This window comes from Anser brachyrhynchus, assembly GCF_964034855.1.
Source record: "Anser brachyrhynchus genome assembly, chromosome: 4".
In the NCBI taxonomy this organism is placed as follows: Eukaryota; Metazoa; Chordata; class Aves; order Anseriformes; family Anatidae; genus Anser; species Anser brachyrhynchus.
The window spans coordinates 6,754,283-6,773,580 of record NC_137698.1 but is presented as its reverse complement, the minus strand read 5'-3'; the positions used below and the strand labels follow the sequence as shown (position 1 = coordinate 6,773,580).

Sequence of the window (19,298 nt, the reverse complement as noted above, 5' to 3'; positions counted from 1 at the left end):
CTTCCCCCCCTGCCCCCCCCCCCTTTTTTTTTTCCCAGAATGGCTGTTTAACAATTCTTTTTAGTATGATGAATGTCAGTACTTGTGAGAGCTTGGTGTCTAGGCTGGCAAGGTAAAGACGGACAGTAAGGGTGCAAAAGATCAACTCCTTCACTATTTTACTTTCAGTACCTCTATTACAAATATGCCTGAATAATTCTCTCAACTAAAAATCTTTTAGAATTCACTCTAGAATTCGTTCTTCAATGCGTAGTTTCAGATTGCCTTACAACGACACAAATTTTTATTCTGTACAAAAGCTCTCCACGGAACATACAGCTTCATCCTTCCAGGTGATGAGAACCGAAGTATGTACATGATGTTACTGTAGCTCTTACTGCATATTTCCTACTATGTGCATACATTATTATATTTATAGAATTTCTTTCTTGCAAATTCTGAGGCTGCTTACTTGTCTTTCAGCTTCCATTTGTTCAAATTAAGTTGGAGACTTAACTTCAGTTGGAGCACTTTATGAGAGGCCCTATATGTACTCCCTTGTTTAACATGATTTGTCAATGTATGTTATGTATTTTTAACATATTAACATATGTATTTTTTAACATATGTTATATCAATGTAATATATCTCACTAATGTGTATGGTTACCTGTCTTTATAGTAACACACACATGCAAACATGCCCGTAAAAAACACATGCTTAGGATAAAATCATCCATTGTTATTTCCCCGGGGTAAACTCAACTAGAACATTTTTCTTATTCCTGTCTTTTTTGAAATCCTAATCAAAAAGCAAGGTGTCATGACAAAATTGCTGTGTGACCATAATATCTAACAGAACAACTCCACCTCCTTAAGACAGGTATATCATGGGATATAATGATTTCTGATAAGGGACATTTTTCAGATGACGTCATGGATCACAAATACATATTCTATCTAGAAACTTGAATTTCATGACATCTAAGTAAAGAGAATTTTTTGAGCAACACATTATGCCTTATGGAGTCCCTTGTAATATGAAAACCTAGGGCTGTAGTCCTGCAAGCACTTTAACTTGTATGTAATGTTCTTCCTGTGTGGAAGCTGACTTGCTGGATTACTTGCAGGAAGAAAATTGCATCTCAGCCTACATGGAGGCAATGACGACACTATCTTTAGTTGTTGTTTGACCTGCTTTTAAGCTTGTCAGTATTATTAAAATGAAATTGATTTTTGAAAGATTGGAGGAGGGAATTCATGGTGTATATGGTGGTTTTAGTGTTGTTTGGGTTTTTTCGTTTGTTTTTTTTAACAGACCAGGATCTCCAATGATAACCCACGGATAAGATGGGTTTCAGTTGGTTGCTTTGATGAAGCATCCTATTTTAATAGTTACTGTAGTATCCAAAAAGTAAAGCAGGAGTCTCTACCAGCAGAATATTGTTGGAACTGCTGTATGTGTAAAAGCTTGTCAGAAATGAAGTGCACATTTCAGACTTGAACTGTGCCTTTCTTGTTTTAATTTAGTTTTTTTGTTGTATATGTTTTGTTCAGCTGAAAAACATCTAAAGTTAAAATGATAGATTGTACAATGTTCAAAAGAACATTGTCAAAATATATTTAGGATTATGCATGGATATTACTTCCTAGCGGTATAGAAGAATTAAGATAAAGACTTTTTCAGCTTATCAAGAAGAAGAGTGTTTTAGGAATGAGTGATATTCAAAGAGATTATTCTGTAGTCCTCTGAAGGAGAATATCAGAAGCCCAATCAGCTGAGAAAGCTAATAGACTGAGCAGAAGCCACTGGAACAGCATTGTGTTTAACATCACAGCGTTAACTGAAAGACAGAGCCAAGGCATGTGGGATTTTTTGTGCTGGTGATGAGAACAATGAGGTAACTCGTCCTCCATCTCTTGTGGAAGCTGGAGGTACTGTCCTGAATATTGCACATTACGTGTTAAACTGCTTTCAGCGTACCTTGTATGTATATTATTCCTCTACAGTGTGGTAAAAGACTCCAGACAAAACATAGTAGCTGATCAAAGCTCTTCTTGAGCTGGTGAAGCTCTGAATCTATTCTTGAATTCTCAGTTTGGGAGTTCTTGATGTGTTGATTTCTGAGGTCAAAGAAGACAACTTAACTGAGGAAAACCTGTGTGTCTTTTTCCTCTACTGGTGAATTTTCCTTGATTTTTTTTGTTTTAAGTCATCTGTTACCATTGTTCTGATTAAACCCATATATTGAGGCTTATGAAAAATCCTGAATTATTTTGTAGAAAATAGTGTTGGTTTTTTTGTCTCCTAACAGTGCTAGCAACATAACAAATTGTATCCTGATTTCTCTAATTCTTTCTTTCAAGCAGAAACATCAGTCCCAAAAGAATGGTATTGGGTTTCCAGCTGCTAGTAAAACAACAGGAGGAAAGACAGACTGGGAGAGGGGAAACAAGAGGAGCTATAAGCGCTTTTTTGTTTAATTGATATTGACACTGTAGAAATCATGCTAAATGTCTGTTTAAATTGCTAAAAGAAGTAATGTCCTGTATCAGTAATTTCAGAAATAAAAGAAGGACGCCTTAAAAAACCTACAGAAATATAACTGTAGGTGTTCTGCTTGCTTGCTGCAATTTTATGAAAATTCCCGCAGGCTAAGGCAGTGCTACAATGCAGCAATAATAGATTTTGTGCTCTGTTCTATAGCTGAGGTGTTGCAGAATGCCCTGCGGAGAAGAGTGGAGAAGGGACTTTGACAGGACAAAACAGCAACCCCCTCTTCACCTTGTGTGTGTCAGCTAAAGCTTTTAAGAGCAAGCAATGGTTTCAAAGTTAGTGGAAAGATGAAGAAGTTGCCTTCGTGCACTTAAAAATAAGCCACTTGGTCATGGTCTCTGTACTGTTTCCTTCCTGCTTATGATCACCAGCTATCTAGTTCCCAGGGTAGTTGCAAAACTACAGCAGCTTTTCTCCCTTAATGTTCTTCATCAAAAGACTGCTGCTGGTTACAAACTGTGCACTTCTACTTACCCCCGTTAACTACTACTTTTCTTCAGTTGTGTATATATTTAACTGAAATATATCAGTTGTTCAAATTTCACAGCTGATAAAAGTTCCAGTAATTTTCCCAAATTCAGTGGGATGAGCTTGCAAGTTCCTGAATGCTTTCCTGCTGAAGTCATGTGTCCTTTCACAAGGTTACAGCATCTTGCTACTGTGTATAATGCAAAGCTTCAGGTAAAGGAGTTAAACACAGTGTGGTAGAAATATATTTACAGTAGAACTTCTAATTTGTCTTAAGAGCTTGCTAAACTTTGAACTGGCAATTAAGTGAACAATTATAATTTAAAAAATAGATCTCGCAGTGGGTTATTCATAATTGGTTGTTTTGACAATGGTACCCACAGTTGTCATTGGCTTTTGCTTTAGTTGCTAAGAAAGAGATCACTTCACCTTTAGCAGGCGACTTGGGAGGCATTTAAATGGCCATTTGTGCCTCTTCAGAATGAGGGCAAAAAAATAGCAGGAGCTTTCACTCATTTTTTCTGAGGTCATTAACCTTACTATACTTTTAAGGTAAATACAGGCTTAGGGAAGGATTTTCTGAGAGATCAGGTCTAAAAATGTCTCCTTTGCTTCACGGGTGGCAAAGCCATTAGCTTATACAGGGCAAAGATTGTCTGCTGGTACCACAGCTGCCCGCAGAAATGGACATTAAAGTGATGCAGAGGTGGCTAAAGGGAACAGCAGCCATGGGGACTGTTGGTAAAAGCATTTCCAAGAGAGGGATCATATCAGGGGCTGCCTAAAAAGACTTTGCAAAGCAGTGTGTTAAAAGTTGTTCCAAATCAGTGAAGCTCATTAAGATCATCTGATGGTTCCCACAATAACTTGTGACAAGTCAGGGGTGTCCTAATCCTACCTGATCTACTTATCTAAAGAAAACAAACAATTCACATCTGTCTATCTCAAACATGAAGATACTCTCATGGTCCTAAAAGAGTTGTGATAATTAAATTAAAGGGAATCTAAAAGCCCAGGACAAATAGACAGTCTCATACCTGCTTTCCCCATAAATTTCTGGTGATTGTGTGGCTCCCTCCCTCCCCACCCCATGGGGTATGTGAACCATCTGTGGGAGGGAGCAGCCAGTGCAGTATGATGTCTGAAACCCCTCACGGCAGCCTGCAGTTGTGGTGGCTGTAAGCTTTAACCTCCTACATTGGTCCTCACTGAATCTCTAACTCTGCAACAGCTTCCTCACAGAAAGCAACTGGGTCAATCCCATGCAAAGCGTTAATTCGTTGAGGGCAAGGGAAAAGAAGTCTGAACAGAGCTTTTTCTGCTTCTGATACCAACTTTGTTAGTACCCAGCCTAGGCTGGAGGTGGAATAGCATCGTGCCCAAAAGGAAGCCCAAAGCAGAGACCTATCTTTGGTAGGTCTTGTGTGCGAGCGCTCTGCTAGGTTCAGACAGCTTTTTGCTTTTAATGCATCTGTACAGTAGCATGCCCCAGAAACCATGGTCCTGCTCAGCTAATGTGCATTTTATCTAGAAAGCATCCATACAGCCACCCTACTGTATGAGGCTTGTGTAGTTCAGAATTCTTGCACAAGAATTCATATAGTTATGTTACCGGAGATGAACTGTGTTCAATTTCATGTGAAGTTCATGGCTGAAGAAGTCTGGTCATAGCACAAACTACATATTTAGCAATATAAAATATTTCAGGTAGCCAATTTTACTCCTTATTAGGAGTATACCAATAGTGATATAAAAGCAATTTTTTTCCAGAGCTGCAATTGCTGTTAAAATTGCCATTTTCCATCACTTTTTGCCGTGCTAAAGGACATTCAATTCCAGGGTCAGTTATTTGTTTGTTTAAAGATAGTAAAACCGTATTTGTTATAGACATCAATTTCACCATAGCATTTAAATGTCTTTGTAACAGTAGATGTTCATTTTGTGAATGAAATCAGGAGATAGGTTACAGTAATTGTGCAATCACAATACAATTTATATTACTTGTTCTCTATAGGCTTGGGTCTTTTGATGGCAGTCTTCTCCGTTGTACCCGGTGTAAGCATGAAATGGAAATTCATACTCTGAAAGGAAGCAGTTTGAATTACTCTGTAAACAGAAATTACCTTTTATGCTGGTTTTTGAAGCAGTAAAGATAGAAAAGATGAAATTATTAATTATAACTGTTAGTAGATTTCTCAGGTTTCATTAACATGGAGTGGAAATTCTCCTTAGAGTATGCTTTTTATACTCTGGTAAGGCTCTTTTTGCTGACGCTATTTGACCTTTTAGAATCTGCTAACAGGATGCATGCTATTGGTTAGAGTTCATGTTATTTGCTCTTTTTAAAAATTACTTATTGACAACTATTTCATTGCTGGACATCTCAAAAAAAAATAAAGCAAAAGAATTAAGATATCGGACATCTATGGATGTTTTTTGATAAAAAGCTTGCATTTGGACTTTTTTTAAGAGAATCCTGTGTAATATGCAACAGTACAGTTAGCTTGGATGTTGTTGTCCAAGCCTTAAAATTACTTCCATATTCATTTACTGCTGGTGTGATGTCGCCTTAAGTCAGTGTATATGTACGATTGTTGTCACGTTTTGTTTTGTTTTCTTGAAGATGGTGAAGTAGAGACAAGAGTAAGAAGTCAGATGGCTGTACCTTAGGATAACATTCCTAATTCTTCTAGTGATGTCAAGTCCAGTTTGTGGAACTTCAGTCAAAATGTTGAGCAGTCAGGATTGAAGACGTTGTGCAGCAAATATTCCACTGAAGAACCTTAGCTGCTATTACAGTTTTAAGATGGCTTATTATAATTCTTTAACTTAGCAGGAGAACTCAAAGTATTGTAAAGCATGCTGCAAATATGAACTAGTATAAGCTCAAACACATACCCTTGTTGATAAAAGCTCAGTCTGCCAAGACTCCTAAAATAAGCGACTTGATTTACACAAATGCTGTGCATTTACAGTTTCTTGGTTGCCTGATGGAAATAAAAGTCAGGCAACACTCAATTTAAAAATCAATTTAGGTTTGTTAATGTGGCTTTCATCTAAAATATGTTGTGTCAAAACAATACTGGTGTGGAGTAGTGATGGAATATTCTTCATCCAAAAAGCAGTCAAGAATTTGTCCTAACAATTTTTCTGTTCAGTCATAACTTCATTATATCTACTGCAAGAACTGAATGCAAGTTCCTTGAATCCTTGTATCTAATGATGAGGTGGGATTTTACTCCTTTTCCACGTTAACATTCTGCGGGAGCAAAAAGGAGAGAGGCAGGGGGAAAGGTAACTAAATTCACCACTGCTGTGCCAAATTTTAATATGGGAAGTATGTAAAAATCAGAAGGTTTGTTTAAAACAAGATGAAGTGGCAACTAAGAGACTTCCAGAAGGAATCAGAACTATTATTAAATCTTTCTTCCAGCTCATGAAGGCCCGAAAATATGCTGCATAATCTTTAGGACAACTGATAACTGGGATGTAAAGGAGAACTCAAGAAAAATAACTGAAAGTTAAAATAGAGAGAAATAAAATGAAATATTTGTATCAGTGTTTGCTTTAGAAGGATCTGTGTAGATTCTCAAGCTGTAGTCCTGGTTGGGAGACACGTGAAAAGGGACTGTCGAGTTGGAAGAGTCATGAAGTTGTAGCAAAAATGGGCAAGACTGGGAATGATCAGGGCTAACTAGTATTCATGAAGAGCTCTGAGGGAATTTAAGAATAAGGTAGTGGGATTTCTAACAACAGTATGCAATTTTTCAGTTCTGCAGTACTAAAAAGCTGTAAATATGATGCCAAAACCCAATTTCTCTAGGTAGGGACCTGACCTTGAGTACTGCAAGCAGGTTAATGTGTTATCTCCGCCAGACAAATTAATAAGCTGTAATAAGATATTAAATCTGTACCGTGGAGTCTAACTAGGTTATTTGTAAGAATCTGCAAACCTCATCAGGTCAGTAATTGTTTGAAGTTAAACTTAGCTACTGATACAAAGCATTCAGGGTAGTAGAGAAGAGGGCTGATTGGGAACTACCTGGGAAAGGCCTTATGGGATTTAGTAATTATGCAATAAAATGACAGATGATATTTAGTGTAGGTAAAAACAAAGTGATGCAAGTGGAAAAAGGAGTCCTGTGTTGTCATACAAAACGAAAGGCTTTAGGCAGGCTATTAGCACTCAGGAGTGAGACCACGCAGTTCCATGATAATGCCAACTTGTTGCTAGGCAGCAGATCAAAAAGCAAATGAAATTAGGAATTATTAGAAAAGGAATAGAGAACAAAACAGAGGACATAATTAGGACAATGCCTAAATTACATGGTTCACCTACAAGTTGAGTATCATGTGCAGTTCTTCTCCCATCATCTCAGAATAGTTATATTGAAGCTGGAAAAGGTTCAGAAAAGAGCAGTGAGGGTGATGGAGTTTATTTTCCATAAGGCACAATTAAGTAGACTGGAGCTCTTTAGGAACTAAATTCTGGGAATGAGTAAGTCATTAAAAGTGCAGACGGGGCAGATGGAGATGGAGAATAAAATGAGTTGGGGGGCTATCAGTTGAACCTAGCAGGAGCCAGGTGTAAAACAGAGCAGAGGATGCACTTCACACAGTGAGTATTAAAGACGCTGCCAAAAGACCCTGAGGGTGCAAGAAGTTGATGGTGCCCTGGGGCAGTCTGGATGCATACTTGGAAAAGAGAGACATTGTGTGCTGATGTATAGACAAATCACAGCACAACAAACCACAGGCGATTAGAAAGCAGAGTAAGAAGGCAGAGGGAAATGCTATTTATACTTGGTTTCTCATTTTTCTACATGTAACTTGCAGTTATAATACAGGTCTAAGTGCTGGAATTATAATCTTACCTCTGTTTAGCTTTGTCCCGGTTCTCCAAGGTGAAAAATACAACCTGTGATACAAATAAATATTGTGCTATTTCAGATAAATCCTAGAAACCTTTATCAGATGCATCTGTCTTTTAACACTGATTTTTCTTTAAGGTGATAAGCAAATTTTTGCAAGTCTTTGGCAGTCATGTGAATTTTCAGAAATGTAATATGAAAATATAGCATCATAAACCTATGAATTTCAAATTTCTCAGATTAAAATATTTCTAAAGCATTATATAATATACACCTAGGTAAAAGCATGTCTTGGCTGTAGAATTTTCTTCCTTTTGCAATGAAACATTTCTCAATGGAACTAAAGTGCTTTAAAATCCCTCTTAAAAAAAAAGTGAGAGATTTCTTAGTTATGCTAAAAGGTCCTTTATTAAAATATTTATGTGATTTGTAAAACTTTTGCTTGGATGAATTGTTCTTTCAGGGACAGTTATGTACTGGTAGCTTGATAACTGTGATTCAGTAGTGCTAATATTCAAAAGACTTTTATTAAAATAAATAAAGGTAGCAGATACTTCATAAGAGCAGGACTGTTCTTTATGAAAACTTTGTTTCCTTATACAGATAGCCATTTGGAAGAATTTCCCACTCTCCTTCACTGTGCAGCCAGATTTGGATTAAAGAACCTTGCAGCTCTTCTACTCAAGTGTCCAGAGGCCACATGGGCTTGTAGGATAGCCAACACACACGGAGATGATCCAGCAAGTCTTGCTGAGAAGCATGGACACAAGGAACTAAGAAAATTAATCAAAGAATTGTCAGTAAGTTCATATGCTTTTTCATATGCCATCAATAACCTGGCACCGTGATGTTTTTACTACTGGGTAACATACCGTCTCCTCTTGTAAAGCCTAGTACATCACAGTCCTTCTGTCTTAAAATATTACTGTACTCTTGCTGTCTCAGAAGGAGGGGTCAAGATGGGGTTCCGCCACTTTGTCTGCACTATTTTAATGAAGATAAGTGTTTCTGTGTTGCCTGACTTTTAGGCATGTAATAGAAGAAGAGTGAAAAAGAAATACCTCACATGGCCTAGCTAGGTCTGTGCTTTCAGCTCTTACCAGTAGTTATATTGTAAATGGTCTACCCTAACCATCTAGAGTAGGAGATAAAGACTTAATCAGAAGTCACTTCAAAAATGATTTCTTGAACTCATCATTGTCTTGCTTCAGCATTTGACAAAGAGATTGCTTGCCCTGCCTTGGCTGTCCACTCCATTGTGAAGGAAGATGAAATTTTCCTACCCTTTGTTAGATGGACTAAATCTTCAGATGGATATGCAGGAGGGGAGGTTGGGCAGTAGTTGCCCTTCCACATGAAAGATAATAATAGAGAAATGCTGTCCATTCTAGCAAGCAAGCTATTGCCAGTAAAATGTAACAGAATTGATGTTATAAAAAGTAATATACCGTAGTGACACTTGAGAGCTTTAACCTATTTTAAGTGCTTGCTGTGATAACTGTAATATGAGGTGATAAGCCTTGCCCCAGAGGTTTTAAAGCCTAGAGCACAAATCAGGTAAATTGTATATCAGGACAGGATATGGAAGTTGGCTGTGTTGTGTAGGCATGGTGCAGTTTTGCTGATGGTGTGATTATTTTTTTTGTGTTGGATTCCATGTTCATGGACAAATGTTCACAACAGTCACTGAAGAGAAGAAATGGAAAGAGTGAGAAAGCCAGAAGGTTCATTTGTTCATTATCAGTCATCTTGATGTAACCATGGATAGACATAAGACCAAAGATGGGATTGAAGAAGTATAAGATAATAGCTATGTAGGTTATGTAGGGGAGGATTTTTAACACAACTGATGAAGAAAGTGCAAGAAACGTAAGGGTGATTTAAAATAGAAAAAGATATAGTAAAGAATGGAAACACTGACTCATGTTAGTTATTAAAATAGTAGACCAAGGACATAGCGAGTGATTCATTTTTTTTTATTTGATACAGCTGGCATCTAATGTAAAGGTGAAGGAAAGGCATTGGGAAAACTGAATAAAAGTTTATTGTGGTCAGTGCTGAATCTTAAAGGTGACCTTAGGAATGCGTTAAGAGCTGATCTTATTAAAATGAGTTCAGGGGAAAAATTGCAGCCCCTACTGCCTGAAAGAAAGACATTTTGGCAGTGATCAAGATGCTGAATGAGAATGTTTTATTTACCTTTTTGTTGTTGTTAAACGGCTGTTGATATAGGCGTTAAAAAGCTGGGGGAGGGAAAATATCTACAAAGCAAGAAGTTCCTATCTAGTGGAGAACGTGATCTGGTGTCTTTTCAGAATTGACAGGGAATATTTCCCTATGTTTACAGGGCAATGGATCTGATCTCAAAAGCACTGCAGAGCTTTTTCTGCTGGTAATGCAAAAGAGTATTGTACTACAGACATGATGCGTTTACCTCTGTTTTGATACCATAGCTAAGATCAGATTCATCTAAAGAAAATGTGATCTTCCTTACCATCCAGCATAAAGCTGTCCATGAAACCAGACAAAAGCAGACAAAATTCATGGGTTAACATGTTAGTAATTTTGCATTTAACAATTTCTAATTGCTGTAGTTGTCTGACAGTCAGCCTTGCACTGGTCAGAGAGCCCCTGCGAGTAGCAGTGTGATGTACAAGGTCAGGCCCTCTAGGTTTTGGAGCTTACCAGTTTGCTTTGAAGAGAATAGAACTGCCAGATGTCCTCTTTCTAAGTTCATGTGCCCCCAGTACTGTATGTAAAGGATTAGTAAAACTAGGCAGAACATGAATAAGTTAATACCTAACTCTCTGTGAGATACCTGTGTTTCTTTGCTAAGGCGGTCATGTTGGACGAAGAGTTGAGCACTGATAAATTAACCATGGAAACCATGGTTAGCCATGGTTAATTAGTCATGGTTAATGATAATGGTTAATTCTGTAGGACATCTATTTTTTATCCTAAAATTGTAGAAATTCTCCCTCCTGCATTTCAGACGTGTGTCATTGTTGTGCACCCCACACGGGACTGGAGGCTCCAAAAAATGAATCCTTTCCTTTTTCTTCTTAGAAATACACTCGTATTTGACATAATGGTATAGTTTGGGGTGACTGAAAGAGAAGATATAAGCACGTATGGTACAGACAGACTACAAGTGATACACATTGAGAGATTGCATTGTGCTACGTGAGTCTTTTTGTATTTCAGTAGGTTTTGTCAGTGGTGGAAGGCGGTGTTTGTGAGGGTGATAGATTTCACTCTAAAATTCTAAATTTTTCCTAACAGGATATGTGCATATCTCAGATTAACTTTTCGTTTTTAGTTGGGTAGTTAACTATCTTAATGGTTCCTTGGTATAAAATTATCAATCTATAGCATGGATTTTTAACGGTAAATCTGATTTTATACAATGTAATCTTTCACTGAAGTGGTCTCTACATGGTATGTATCGGCTATTATTTACATATAAATTGTTGATGATAATACTTCTTGCCTCATGAGGACTGCTTTCCCAAGTCTGAATCCTTGTACCAGGACTGAACTATAACCAACTCTACTACCATCGTAAGAATGAGACATCTGGTTAGGATAAGTAGTGTACCTCCAATTTTCAGCTGATTCAAAGGGCATGGCTTACTAATGCGACACAAGTAAAAACTGGAGTATGCTTCAAGCCTGCCAAATGTGTAATATGGTATTTTAGAAATGTTAGCTCCAACCCCAGGAAGAAAAATGGCTTATTTGTGTCGCTTGTAATAGTGCACTTAAGAACAAAAACACTTACTGTACTTCTGTAATTGATGGGAATGTGGAAAAGAAATATTTGTGTGGCTCTGAGCCAAGCAGAATTTAGTTTAACCACGATCCAGGAACTTCCCGTTACAGTTGGAGCATTGAAATTGCTCATTATTACAACAGAAGTACTTTTGTACTCGCCATACCTCTCACTGTTTTAAAATTGGTACCTGTGTTTTGCCTTTCCTTTAAGGAATAGCCTCAAAATATTCACAGTAATCCATCACTTCTATCTTAAAGAGCAATAGAGTTCCAGAAAAATGAGTGTATTAGATGTATGTTCAATTTGTCCAAAAACCTGAAAGTGCCTTTCATATGCCTTTGTGCTGGGGAGCCCTTTGGGGAATAAGAATTTCCTGAGGTGGTTAGGGAGAGGAGGCAGCAGAAGGAGAAGGGGCGACACCGCGGCTGCTATTTCTGCCTTCAAACCCGGGGCTTTGCCGTGCAGCCCTCTCTGGTGGGTGGTCAGCAGATGTGTGCTCTGGGCTCTTCTGGCCAAAGCGAGCTGTAGGACCTAATTTGCACACTGGTTCATCTATGGCACAAGTGCCCTGTCATTGTTAAAAGGAAAAACCTCCTTTCTGGAGCTGGATACTAACGGCGTTGATGCGGGGAGCGTTACAGCCACAGAAGGCAGATCGGGAGGGCTCGGCTGGCACGCCAGGAGCTGATCTCCTCATTTGTGTGAAAACAAAGCACGAGGGAAGGCTCACATAGCATGTAGCCTGCTTCTGTTGTTACAGCTGTATGGATGGGGGAGTTGGGAAGAGATTTTTACCTTTTAGTACCACTGTTACATGCAGGGCCATTAAATGCTAAAACATCACACCCTTTAATAAGCTGTATAAATGCATGTTCCCACAACCAGAAGTGTCTGCCTTGTCTCTCAGACTCCTGCATTTCAAAAGCTCATTGAAAATATCTCCCTTGCGAGAAGGGAACATTGCAAGGCTCGATCCGTTTGTGTTAAAGGTACTAAACTGATGGAGCCAGCCCTGAAACAATCTGTTTAATGGGGATTATGATAAAGCTGAGTTTCAGACATACCAGTAGTTTATTAAGCAGATTGTATTTTTCCTGCATTTTAGCACAAAGCCACTTAAATGGACACTCATTTCCAATTCCAAGGCATTTTCATTCGTGTTAAATGAAGTTCAATTCTCTCTTCTGTAATATAAAGGAGGAATATTGCTTAACATTCTGCGATAACATCCTGAGTTGTCACTTTGTCTTGTGACTTTCATCCTCAATAGAACCAAGTACTTGAATGTTTTCCGTAATTACTTTTAGGTTGAATCGCATAAATCAAGTGTGTGAATTTAGAACTAGTAAGAGCCATTCAGTAGGAATGCTGGCAGGAGTCCTCATCTCAGAGTATCTGAAGAGGAGAAACGATGAACCTTTCGAGCTTGGTTGGTCCAGCCGATGGCTCAAACTCCACTAAGAATGGCTGAAGTACTTTCGCTTCCCTTTAGCCATAGGCTCAAAGCACGTCTGCAGTCAGGTGTTACGTACCTGTGACAGGTAAGTACCTTGTTAAGCCAGAGCAGTCTGCTCAGATATCGGGGCCCTCCTTCAGATGTTTGTCTGCTGTGCATGCTCTGTCTCTGAAAGCTGTTTTGACACCAGGTTCCTGTTCTTGTTACCAGCTGTGGTCTTTCAGGCCTGCATAAAAGTTCTGCCTACAGAAAATAAGGAAATCTCTTAAATGAAGCTCTAATCCAGCACACAAAGGAAGACTTCAAAAAATAGAGGAGAGAAAATTTCCAGGCATTAAGTGACTAATGAGGGGAGTATATTCAATTTGTGACCTAACTGCTTAAAACTGGAGGTCGCACTGATAGCCAGTCTAGGCATTTAAGCTTTGCTATGGGCGTAATTCCTTGTTCCAGCACTTTGGTGCTAATTTCTCCCTTCCTTTTCTGTGCTACTGAATGGGTCAGTCAGGAAGATTACTGTGTGCCACTTGTAGTATACATCACCATTTCTAAGAAAAATACAATTCAGAAAGCGTTTTATCGCTTGTTATTGCAAATAACTTCTGATTGTTGGCTTTGGCCTTTAAAGCAGATTCCTAGGGGTGACATGAATGTCGTTTAAATACAAAAATTGAAATAGTTGTTTCATGTTCCACCACACAGTCAAGACAGCACAAATTCATTTTGAGTTCTAAAATACCTTCTAAAATTTCTGAATTGGTTGCCTAAAATTTGAGGCAGAAAATACAGGTTTGTTTTTAACCTGCCCAAGACCTAACTGTCCAACTGTCACTGGCCAGGCCTGTGACAGTCCATATCTAAACAATAGACAGGTGGAAAAATCGTCTTCTTGCCACTAACAAAACCCTGTCTGGGTTTCTCGTTTCATTTAATTTTCCATGTCTGGCTGTTTCAGGCACCTCTTAGGTGCCTGACACCTCTTTTTGAAAATATAATAGGCATTTAATTCTGCAGATTTTAGTGAAATTCCTGTGAATTTAGGTAGATTGGGACAGTGCCTCAGAACCCATTTTATGGAAGAAGCGTGTTGGATAAGCGTTGTGTTGGGAAAAGTCTTCCTGAAATTACAAGCTGTATTTTCATAAATCTTTGTGAGCTGGATGGGCAGGTGTGTAGGCTGGCAAATAATTCATCGATGTACATTTCACCCCTCTCACGCCTGTCTTTTTGAAGTAAATGGTTGGACCAGAATCCAGAATTTCTTCAAGTGTCTTCAACTTGGTAAAACAGAAAATGATCTACAGAAATGCTGTATTGTGGAACTTGAGGGCAGTTTTTTCCTCCACTGTTTTAGGCAAACAGAATCTTACCTGGCATCATAGCTGCCATCTCCAAATGGCAATGAATCTTTAGATGGCAGGTATTCCTCCAACAAGGATTCTCACACTTGATAGCGAATTCTAGCAGGTCATCAAGAATTAGCTTTCACAAACACAGAACTATTATTCTTACATCAGTGTTTGGCTTTGTGTTTCTGGAAACGGCTGAATGAAAAGGCAGAGCTCCCCAGCATGAAACTATTACGTTTTCAAATCTGGTTGCAGTCTCTTCCAGAGCTATTAACGTTCTGCTGGGCAAGGACCACATGTCGAAAGATGAAGTGGATATATATTAAAGAACCTTAAATGAAATGAATCTGATTGCTATCAGTATTTGTTTAATTACTTTAAATGCTACTATAGTGTTGCACTGGGCCATTGCTCATTACTTTCAAATAGCTGGAAGAGGATGCAAGAGAGAAGGGGATTAATCTGGTTTCTAAAATTTGTGCTAATCCACTAGTGATTCCTCTGTGAAGCCTGCTGGGATAATATTCTTTCAATAGTATTTTAATGTTCAGAAATGTTGGTTACATGCATCCTTTGATATTCTGGAAGTTACTTAACTGAGAAGAATAACTGAATATATTCTTTGATATGTTGTAGTGACTGGATATTCACAAACCCTTGGCAATGAAATCAAATTCTTAAACTTTTTGAGGAATTTGAGCTGAGGAACCTATGAACTTCTGCCAGCTGATAGGCAGATGACATCCTATGATTTCAGTGAGGTGTTTGTTCATAGGGACCTCTTTTTTTTCATAAAATTGCTTGTGGAGAAGTTTTGTATTGTCAGTGCTTGGAGTCGTATGGGATGTGGTTGGGGGTATTATTTTTATTTTACTAGCTGGCAAGGTTTCCTTTTCACATACTCTGAGAGGGACATGATCTCTGTAATAATAACTTGCTGGCACATACTGCCTTCTGCGGTCAGACTTGACGATTTGTGTTTTAGTGAAGAGATAAGGTACTGACTGAACATAGAAAAGCTTCGCTTTAAGGAGAAAAAGCTCAATTTCTTCTTTAAAAAAAATCAAAGACGTGAAACTAAACACATTTTTAAGGTTTCCGTGTAGACTTTCATTCAGGCTAGAACCTTGCACCTTAACGGGGATCAAGTCTTCTGTCGTCACTGGAAAGAATGATAAATAGAGCTGCAGAGTTGGAAGCTTTCTATATGAGATGCTTATTGAATTTTTTGTATAATTTAAAATGAACTAGGATGGTTTCTCCGAAGAATTATCTGGTATTTTGTCTAATCTTCTGATATTTGGCAGTTATAACAGTGGCACAGTGGAAGTCAGTTGTTTGCAATTCAGTGATTCAAAAAGCCTTCACAATTTTTAAGGGCAACTTGAATACTAATGGAATTACTAGGCAAAATGCTTGTGAATTGGAAACAGGAAAAATGAAAAAGGGTTCTGTAACAACCCTTCTGTTCTTAAATGTATTTATGACTGCAGAACCAAGGGATCGCCAGAGTCCTACTGATTGTTTTGTGACAGGGCAACATCAGTAAAGATGCTTAGCTAGGGGATTTTGTTATGTTGTTTGGGGGGTTTTGTCTGTTTTTTCAGAAGTAGTTTCTAGGCTGAAAAGAGTCACCCCAATCATTCCATCTGCATTATTAGGCTCTGAATTTGCTTGAACATGTGAAAAAGATTCAGACAAACTTGTTTATGTTAAAGAAAAATACAAATACAGTGTTTTATAGAAATAAGAGAAAACAAAAGTGACCATGTTAAGTTGTCATAGAAATCAGTGGCATGCTATGCCAAACCTGTCCTCTGTATCTTTAAAGAAGGATGGAAATAAATATGTTTTGGTAGAGACTCTGTACTAGCCTGAGGAGGTGTTAGAAGGTACATGGTAAAGATGCACAGAATAATGACTGTTTTCAAAGTAAACAAGCCACTTCTGCTTAACCTCTGTCATAAGAGAACAAACAAATTTGACATGAAATGCTATTCACTGTGAGATGTAATTTCTCTGTTCAGCTGGTTAAGATACTACTGGAGCCAAAAGCATATGAAGGATTTAAAAGGCTAGACGTTTTAGTGGATGTCGAAAAGTTTTTGTCACTGTATGTAATGCTTTGTTTCCATTGTGAGAGTAAGAATCCTCTACCCAAGGTTTACAACCAGTTGCAGGAGTTAAAGAAGAAACTTTCCCAGGAAGAAGCTACTCCATAGTTGTCCATTAGAGCAATTGTTCCTTGCACCTTTCCTGTGCTGTTCTAAAAACTCTATTGTTATGTGAGCATGTTCTTTCTTCCTACTATTTCTTTTTCAAATACAGACATCTCAGACACCCTTACAATGCAAAGGAAAAGGTGAAATGATTTCAACTCATCTGCTAACTCCAGGTTTAGTAAACAAGGAATGAGTGCTGGGGCATACCAATGTAAAGACCAGAAGCAAGTTTAGGGTATTGCCTCTGTTGGATGAAGTAATTTGAAGGTATGTGTTTAGCTGTCAAAAAGCAAATATACTTTGAAATAGTGTATGATCTCAGTGAGACTATGTGGAGTATGCCCTTCGGCTGCCTCCCAGTGATCTGGGAAGGAGTCAAACATCTGTCACATCTTACAAGTTGGTGAGCAGAAAGAAAGCAAGCGTATCAATGTCACCTTTCTGCAGCCCCTCAGAAGGGGAAAACCAGAAACAAAGAGCACGCAAAGAGCAAAACTATGGTAAAGGGGATTTCAGTTTTGTGAAGGGAAAATAGAAGAGGAAGGGAGCTGTTAGTTATTGTGTTAATATAGTCTGTGTGCCAGGAATTACCTACCTTTTGAATGATATTGTGAGGTCCGAAGGGAGATTTTTGATCTCAAAACCCAAAGAAAAACTGGGGGGAGAAGGAAGAATTAATGAATAAAGTTAGGTACGAGACTTGCCATGTCCTTAGCAGTCTGAAGGTTCAGAGCTCTGCACAGCTCTAATAGTGACTTACGAGACTTTCCTACAGCTGTAATTTATTGCTTAATTAGAAAAATTGTCTTTAGGCTCTACATCAATAGAATGACCACTGGGGAAAGGCATTTCTCAAAGCTACCAAGCCCATTATATAAAACTGCTTTAAAAAATCCATTCCTGCCCTGCATATTGCTAGTTCTGTTTAACACAGCCATGCAAATCTCCATTTATAATTCTGAGGAGTCTGCACAGAAGGCACGCTCGTTGTTTTGCCTTCTCTTCCCACCCACATATATTGTTCTACAATAAATGATTCAGTATTTCATTACCAAGACTCTAGGGTACCTAGCAGTATTCATTTGCTTGTCTTCTATTTGATACAAACTTAAAACTGGTTTCTGGGTTCCCATACTCTACCAAACTCCAGAGGATGCAGCAATTGACATATATGTTTGCTTTCATGGTGGATGTCAATATGTTAATAGATTCCTTTAATAATACATGCTTAATAACCATTGCAGTCATTATAATGCTGTCTGGAACAGGCGTAGGCAGCCTTCCTCAACCCCATGAGCTAAATGCCAAAATCTTTGTGTCTGGTAGCAGCAGTGTATGTATATCAGAGGTTTGGCAGTTTTTCCTCAGGCAGCAGAAGTGAACGGCTCTCTGCAGCTCTTCCTGCAAGCGTGAGGCATGTGCCTGGATCTCAGTGCTCTCTGATGGTGCCAGTCGTATGATATTACTTACTCCTGAGATTTTGGTTATTTATCTGCTCCTGCATGGTCACAGGGGTGATCTGGGAACCATCCTTTAAATATTAGAGAATTGCTTAAGACCTGTGGTTGGCCACCTGTGGCCTTCTGAATTCCAGCTGAGTACATCTGCTCTTAATGAATACCACTTTCCAGAAAGCCAGAGAGCCTCCTGCCACGTGGAAGACGCTAGCAAGCTCCTTTCAGGTTACATAGGAAAACACAGAAATCAGTATCTGTACCAGACCCGGAAGTAATATAGTTGTACGTGTGATTCCTAACAGGATCACTTAAAAGATCTTTGAAAGTTTGATTTTAATGAGATATATTTTAAGGAAACTGCTGCCAGTTGATAGCGTGTACTGTCTTATGTAAATGGGTCAAAGAATTGAACAAAAGTTTCCATGGAGACTGTGTATAACTCCAAGGTGCTTTTCAAATTAATTAAAGCCTTGTTTTGCAAGGGAAAGAGGTTAAAGGTGACAAAATCTAGCGCTGGTATATAGATCTGCAGGAAACTCTGGCCAGCTTGTCCTAGGGACACCTATCATCATTGGCAACATAGCCAGTAGAATTATAGCAGAAAAAAAGTAGCGATTTGAATAGATTTTTGTTTCTCCAGAAAAGTTAAACGAGACAGACCTAGGTGCAGGCCTGAGCTAGCCATGAGCACACAGAACAAGAAGAAAACCTCCTGGAAATATCCAAAAAAAAGATCACTTCAGAATTCTGAAAGCAAACATGACTGAGCTTGTTAGTGAGAACTGCTCACCTCCTTCTTTTTCCAGATTATTAAATAAAGTATAACTTGTTATTTTAATGTTCTTGTTCTCTGCACCCATTAAGTGCGCTCATGTAATACAAGACGAAGGATGTTACTTCTCACTAGTTTTTTAGTAAATTAAATGACTAAGAAGCAAAAAATGGTGAGCAAACATACACAGTTCTTTGGACTGCATTGTGTTTTCCTGTGGCTCGTGAAATACGACGTTTAGTTAAAACTCAGGTACTCTGAAACAGGCTTCGTTCAGATACATGACTGAATAATTACTGAAGAACAAATAATGCACAGGGTTAGAAGCAAAATGCAGCCCATTTTTCAGGCAACACAACTAGGAAGAGTTGTTAGAAGACTTATTATAGGTGA

At 38.4% G+C, this 19,298-nt stretch overlaps 1 protein-coding gene across 6 annotated transcripts in view; it reads left to right on the top strand.

Annotated features, from left to right (window-relative positions):
- Positions 1-19,298, top strand: part of BANK1 (B cell scaffold protein with ankyrin repeats 1) — a 143,187-nt gene that overhangs the window by 53,777 nt on the left and 70,112 nt on the right. For all 6 annotated transcript variants that reach the window (XM_080590654.1, XM_080590649.1, XM_080590652.1 and 3 more), the window contains one exon: positions 8,478-8,674. In XM_080590654.1, coding sequence (XP_080446780.1) covers positions 8,478-8,674 — 197 coding nt within the window. The remainder of the gene's footprint in view (positions 1-8,477; positions 8,675-19,298) is intronic.